Genomic DNA, 6,969 nt, shown 5'->3' on the forward strand with positions numbered 1-6,969 from the left:
GCTCAACGTGCTGGCCCTGGACACTTGGTCAGACCAAAGCCTAAGCCACGCCCAGTGACAAAGGCAATCACAGCGTCAACTGAAAACCCCAAGGAGATGCGTAAGCATTACACAATCTATAATGTTGTTGCAAAGACTTACCAATTCTATACCATTTATACAGCTGTTGGGGCAAATCCAGAGCCTCAAAGCACCGACATTCCCAAGAAGAAACACCCAGGCTTAAAACTCACCTTCAAGGATGGTGTCAATGCCAGTCGAAAGGTGTCCAACACCGGTGTGTCATCCTTGAGTCAAACACGTGTTGGAAGTGCTGTTGGTGATGGGAAAGTCCGAAAGTCGCTGTAAGTTCAACTTGACTGTGAATCTGCGATGTTACTTTTATCAGAGCTGACTCTTTATTACTTTGACGTGTTTCACTCACTAAAATGTAGCGCATCTCAATCATCCATACCTTCAGAGGGAGCGGGAGTAGGGAAGTGGGCCAGAAGTGTGGCATCGAAATCCCAACTGAAGCCTTCTGCGCCACCAAGTGCGCGTACCAGTGGTAGGTACAGTCTGATTTTGTGTACATCGCTAACGAATTTTCAGTGATCGCAAACAATGATGTGGAATGGGCCGAAGACGACAACCTACCTGAAGATCATGACGATAGTATGACTATGAGTCGGGGTGGACAGGTGAGTGAATCCATGCTCACGAATGAGGGATACTTGAATCAAGGCAGGGCATTGTTCATATTTTTCAGGATGCTGATGACACACCGAGGGGACGAAAACGTGGATTGTCCGCGGCCTTTTTGGGCGACCTTGAACCCGAAGAGCAGCATGAAATGGAGGAAGACCCAGATGCCGACGCTGATGTTCAGGATGAGGATGTTGACATGGCGGATCAGGTTGACATTAAGCCTGAGGTAAGTACTAGTGGGCCCTGTGAGATAGATGAATTGCTTACCATGATTCTGGAATCTTTTAGGTCTACGAAGTGTCAAACAGTCGGCTCACGTCCTCTGTAGGCAGAATCTACACTGGTAGCCTGACCACACTGACGAATTCCCTTGCAGATGTCAGTTAACGTTATGGAGACCGTAACGGACGACCAGAAATCCAAGTACATCAAAACCGAAAATGGACGCGTGCCACGCACACTCAATCTCAAGAAAGAAAAGCCAAAAAATGCCCACTTGCCCACTGGTGCTCAGAACACGACCTTTCGTTCTATGTTTATTCCAACGGTCATGTACTGGGTCGGAAATGGCAGCTATCCGTGGACTATCCCCGACAACGAACTTTCAGACGTTCTCGAGGATATCTACCACGCGGTGTATAACGAACCTGGAGACTTTGAGGTCGATGGCTGCAATGGCGCCTTCAATGTTGTGAGTGAATCCCTATTCCAGTACTATTAGTTGACTACTATGCTGGCAGGTATGCCAAAGGCTCTCTGAGTGGAGAGGATATTTCGGCTCCACTGCTGTCACCATTCTCATGACATTTTTCGTCTCGATGGATGAATACGAGACCAAGGAGGCGCGGAAAGCATACGCCGAATATCAACTCGAAGATTCACGCTTCGTGTATGAAGATCCAGATAACGAAGACTCGCCTGGAGCTTTCTTATCGGAATTCATTTTGCGCACCTTTGCCGTTCACCTCAGTGCCATCCAAGGATACCAGAAGTGCGACTCGCTTGACTTTGGGTTACCTGGGTATGCAACAGCCCTTGCACTGACCACAGCAGCCGTGAGTTTTCCATCGCCTTTACAAAACTTACTAACATATCATTTGCAGGTCGAGCGTGCACTTATTTTGGCTCGCGATGACCTCATCGAGAAAGATACTTCGGACAATGGGAGACACAAGGTCATGTTAACGCTCAATCCCGCCACGAACAAAATGAGTCACACAGGCACCGCTTTCTCTTCGGGCAATTGGGAGACTGATACGATTGCGTACATGGAGCGAATTGAGGAGCTGCCCTTCGACCGCGTGAGAGAAATCGTTGAACGATCTCAACCGTACATGAAGCGTGCTCGCCGCCGGGGTCAAGACGAAGACACTACTCTCGGCGGTGAAAGTCGGATCCCTGTGAATCCACGTTCACGCATTCGTATCTGTAGTATTTGTTTCTTTATCTTGCATTTTCTTGCTCTGACACCATAATATTTGACAGAACTTGGTCGGCTACTATATGTGCGCTTGTCTCCCCGCTTTGATCATCAATCGCTTCAATCGCTTCAAACGCTGCTCGCGCTATTCATCAATTGCTGTCATACACATTTTCTATATTGTTTTTCGTCATTTTCATAGAACACCTTGTCATCCTTTTTTCGCCTTAAGCTACTTTGGTTGCCCCATGTCTGGTTGAAATAATAGTATCCTTAACTGCCTTATCTGCCTGATTTTAAGGAAAAAGCTCCTTATTTCCTTAATGTAAGGAAATGGATCTCCTTATTTTAAGTGTAAAAAACGGCCTTAAATTTGCCTTATTTGACGAATTAAGGAATTTAAGAAGCGCATAAGGCACTCGATGATTTCCTGATGTACTCACCAGGTGCGCCCAGGCACCTGCACGTTTGCTGATGTAGTACAGCAGATCCTGAAGGAGCAAGGTGGGTTGCTGTAGGAGACGCTGCCATGGCATTCGATCCTCTCTCGTCGCAAGGTATGATCACGGCGATGAGAGTGGGTTGTGCTGTAGGCACTGCCATCGCACAGGAGATTTTGGCACCTGGGTCAAAGGATTTAACCTCTGGGATACGGGAAATCTACTCTCAAGTTTGGTCCAAATACGTCAAGGAAAAGCGGTACTTTTACAGTCAGGGAAAGAGGTTTAATGGAGAATTCTGGAGAGCAAGAGAGTAAGGTGCTCGATTGAACATCGTTGCGCCGACGTGCGTGAGAGGTGTATGATAGGCGGAGTATAGGTTCATGTATGTTATAATCATGTTTAGTAGATCATTATCAACTAAGACTGCAAGTCTACCTTACCCTCTTTACCGTCTGAGTCCTGAATAACTTGGCACAGTTCCCGCTAAATATTGACCGCCGTCACTGGCAGATGTTCGGGTTTGTGCCAAAGTGCCAGTCTGGGCGGAGGACGAGCGCATGTTTTATTTTTTTGATGACAGGCGTAGATATTTCTGGCATCCCATGTCAAACTTCGCGTCTCAAGCTTGAATACCTAACCTGCATCACCTGTCTGCCAACGTACATTAGCGAGCAATCAACAATGTTTAGTTGTCGAAAACAAATCATTCTACACAGAAAGGTAAATAACACGCTATCATAATGGCAAGCTACAGGTACAGATGAGAGACTCAACAGATGAATTAATCAACGAACGAAGTATTTCACGAAGACTGCGCCTCTGGGTGTTCGTCAACTACCGCTAGGCGAGATGTTCCTGCCTCCGGCTGTGACTGACCAGCCATTGATTTCAATTCAATTGCTTCGAGCTAATCCACTTGAGGGTATGTATATGTCGTGTAAGCTAACTGGTGCGAGTTGGGTGAGAGGACAAGGAAAGAAGGAAAATCAAGATCGAAGGAAGCGAGGAGTTGGCGGGACTCGAAGGCCCAGAGTTTGATGGATTGGTCAAATGAGGAGCTGGCGAGGAGAGCGCTGTCGAATGAAAGTGCTAAACCAATCAGATTCGGTGTGCCCTTCGAAGGGGGTTCCGACAGTCTCCAACGTCGAGGCGTCGAACTTGTAGATTGTTGGGGCAGGCATCCTCATTTGTGAATCTGAATGCGGCCAAGATGTTTTTGTTTTTGTTTGTCCAAAAAATTGGCACATATCCGAATCCTAGAAGTTCACTGGGTTTCCCTACACTCACGTCCAATTTCTGCGATTGAACTTCCCAGACCTCAAGGCATGTCCCCGGATCCGACTTGATTGCGAGCTTCTTTGAATTCGTCGAGATTCGAACTGCGCCCACGTAATCAATGCTCTTGAATGGACCAGCGACCATTTTGCCATCCTCCAAATTCCATATCTGCGCTGTCCAATCTTCAGCCCCACTCGCCAGCAGTTTGCTGTCCATGGAGATATCAATACAGGTGATCTTTGCTGAGTGGCCTTCGAACGTTTTCACGATCTCCGTCTCAACCTCACAGGCTTTCAGCTCCCCGGTTTCGTTATCTCCACTACCAGTGACAACCCATCGACTATCACTTGATACCGCAATTGCCATTACCTCCTCCTTGAAAACATCCCGCGCTTCCTCAATCTCCTTACCCACCTTCAGATCCCATTGCCGAACGGTCTTGTCCCAACATCCGCTGATCATTCGCTGGCCGTCAGGAAAGTAGGACATGGACTGGATGAACTCTCCGTGGCCCTTCAAAGTCATTGTCGGTGTCAAAGCCTTCGTCGATGTGGAAGCCATGGCCGAGTCTCTGTGAGCGAAACCGTTGAGTAGGGTAAAGGTGTTCTTTGGATGTGTTTGATGTTGCGGTGCGCTCTCCTCATGCGCTGTGGGCCTGCCGTTGATCGTCATTTGAAGATCCCTTGCTCGAGAGCACTTTGCCTCTAGTAGAGACGATTGTCAGTTCATCCGCGCTGGAACTGATGAGAGTTGATGTTACCATGAGGCAAGCAATGATAGAGAAGGAAAGCGTGCTACAACGTGAGTACTGCTGTAATTTGTTTCTCCTTGCTTTTGGCTCACAGCCATGAACAAAATTCCTGTGCTACAACGCCAATCTCGATTCTCTTTCCCACCCGCCAGTGTTACTGTGTGCCCCTGGCGTACCTGAATGGCCCGATACTGTAGCATTCAACCAACCTATATTCAACCTTTCCGTTGTTCAATCTTCGTTTCAATTTTGCTTTGTACGCCAGCGAACGCATGAACAGTTGCCATTGACGTTGTACAGGGACAGCAGAGACCACCTTTCCTCGCCCCATTGCCTCAGCCATTCTCGAATACACGTTCATCCAGTCTTTCTCACTTTCCTGGCGCCCTTCACTGAATTTTGAACGTATCTATAATGCTGCAGTGCAAAAACGAAGGGTCCATCCCCAGAATTACAAATCTTCAAAGCGACGCGAGAATCATCTTGCAACCAACAGTCTAAGAACCCTCTATCCATGGCCACTGCTGCGTGGCCGACGTATGACTAGGACGGAGCACCACGCTGATGGAAGTGATGTAGAGCTATATGGGGAGAGAGCGTCTGATCACAGCGCTAGCACTTGCGGAACACTCTGCGTGAAATTTGGGTGTGCTACACCTGCAAACTCACGAGTGGAATCAGTCTATCACTTCAAAAAAACATACCGCTATGATCTGACACATCAAGGCCAACAGCAGTGTCAGGCTGCATGGTACCTTTAACCAGATTTTTCGGTTCGTAGCGTGAGCACTAGCCTTCATCTAGAAAGATGTCTCTCTGAAAGAATACCCGAGTTTCGGTCGTGAGACTGGCGCAAGCGGACAACCAGTGTACGATTACTGGGTGGCTTTGTCAGCAGGGAGCTGCACCTGGGGATGAGGTACCCCACTCTAGGGTTCTGGAGCAGCTTTCGCTGTGCCAGTTCAACCTGCTCTCGAACCCTCGAATAATGGTAAGGTGGGGCATAATGATATGGAGGAGGTATGAGTAAGAGGTTGTCTGGATAATCTCCCTGCGTACCAAGCACCCTTCGGCCACCATCTGATGCTGAGAAACATCGGGTGCAGATGGAAGAGGAATAGCCGGAGGCCTCATCATCTGTTGGATGACAGGAGGCACACCAGACCAGGACCGGACACCGTATTCGCCGTTCTGTAGGCTGTAGCAGCCGGCCTAGGTGCCACAGGCTGGTATCAGTTGGATACCAGCCCGTTGCACCTCGGCTGGCGCAACTGAGTGTATGGTTGATACTGGGGGTGGGGTCGATGCTGGAGGTGGGGTTAATGCTGAAGGTTGGGTTCAAACTCAGGGTATGGTTCAAATTTGGAGTGGCGTTTGGGCTGGGGCCGGGGTTGGGACTGGGGGTGGAACGTTGTCGGCGGTGCTAGCCACTAGCCTGTGCGAGGACCAGATGAGTGACAGCGGGTGAAGTCAGTGCACAAGAGCAACACAATGCACAACTTAGATAGCAGATGCGAAAGGAAAAATGCGATCGATGTAGAAGAGGAAAGGGATACAAATGGCAGTATTTAAACTATTGGAATACTTGCCACTTCAGTTTGTTGAGTAGTGGCTCGGATGCGTTCCTTCCTTTGTCACTTAGACCGCAACTTTTTACCCAGACTAAGCGACACAGATACAAAGGAATGCATGAACAAAGCTTCGATTCTGTCAACGGATAATGGTACAACATCAGACCACTATATTCACCCACACGGCTGCGGAAATGTTCAATCAGGTCAGAGCAACTTTCCCCTTTGGCTGAGTATGATCTTCGTGCATATGTATCTGACAGATACTGCCGGCAGTCAGTAGCATCGAAAATTGCATGCTCGACAATCTGATTGACAAGATTTATCAACATAAACGCATCGGACGCGACATCACACCAATGAATATATGTCCAACCACTAATACAAGGGCGCTTCACTCCAGTGCGTCCAAGTGGCGTCGCATATCCGGGCCGCTAGGAACAAACCACAAGTCCGCAGGAGTTCACACGGACATCGAATGCGATCTCCGTCCCCAGGCAGCACGCAACCTATCACAGAACGGTCAGTCATCGTGCTCTTAACAAGCAGATACAACTTACTGCCACCGGAACAAAGCATTTCACATTAATTTACGACAATTGGGTTTGCAACTCAGAGACGGGTCTCTGCCGGGTCTTGCCTGCTTAACAAAAATATTTGCATTGTAGGTAGTCCATGTGGAAACCGACAGGTCAGCAGTGCACGTGTGGCAATGTGGCCCAACCCGACGAGCACACCACCGTGACGGTCTGCCGCACACTCTCAGCGTCCGCAAGCGTGGAGTTAACTTCATGCATGCGGTGGAACATGTGAAAGGAC

The 6,969-nt window shown here is 48.6% G+C and overlaps 3 protein-coding genes across 3 annotated transcripts; all 3 read left to right on the forward strand.

Annotated features, from left to right (window-relative positions):
• Positions 1-1,078: 1,078 nt before the first annotated feature.
• Positions 1,079-2,162, forward strand: DEU56DRAFT_739145 (uncharacterized protein; the record flags this gene model as incomplete). The annotated part of the gene is made up of 2 exons (XM_041348704.1): positions 1,079-1,398; positions 1,439-2,162. 2 exons carry the CDS (start codon positions 1,079-1,081, stop codon positions 2,160-2,162), a joined length of 1,044 nt encoding a protein of 347 aa, XP_041207113.1.
• Positions 2,163-2,543: 381 nt separating this feature from the next.
• On the forward strand, positions 2,544-2,954 carry DEU56DRAFT_811700 (uncharacterized protein). The gene has a single exon (XM_041353564.1). It carries the CDS (start codon positions 2,637-2,639, stop codon positions 2,862-2,864), a length of 228 nt encoding a protein of 75 aa, XP_041207114.1. The 5' UTR covers positions 2,544-2,636; the 3' UTR covers positions 2,865-2,954.
• Positions 2,955-2,989: 35 nt separating this feature from the next.
• Positions 2,990-3,444, forward strand: DEU56DRAFT_423836 (uncharacterized protein). Its single transcript, XM_041346164.1, has one exon. It carries the CDS (start codon positions 3,061-3,063, stop codon positions 3,289-3,291), a length of 231 nt encoding a protein of 76 aa, XP_041207115.1. The 5' UTR covers positions 2,990-3,060; the 3' UTR covers positions 3,292-3,444.
• The last annotated feature ends 3,525 nt before the right edge of the window (positions 3,445-6,969 follow it).

Source organism: Suillus clintonianus, assembly GCF_016758775.1.
Source record: "Suillus clintonianus strain FC179 chromosome Unknown DEU56scaffold_49, whole genome shotgun sequence".
Taxonomy (NCBI): domain Eukaryota; kingdom Fungi; phylum Basidiomycota; class Agaricomycetes; order Boletales; family Suillaceae; genus Suillus; species Suillus clintonianus.

Excerpts from the sequence above, each read along its gene's own strand:
- DEU56DRAFT_811700 (XM_041353564.1), top strand. The coding sequence starts at position 2,637 with ATGGCATTCGATCCTCTCTCGTCGCAAGGTATGATCACGGCGATGAGA.
- DEU56DRAFT_423836 (XM_041346164.1), top strand. The coding sequence starts at position 3,061 with ATGTTCGGGTTTGTGCCAAAGTGCCAGTCTGGGCGGAGGACGAGCGCA.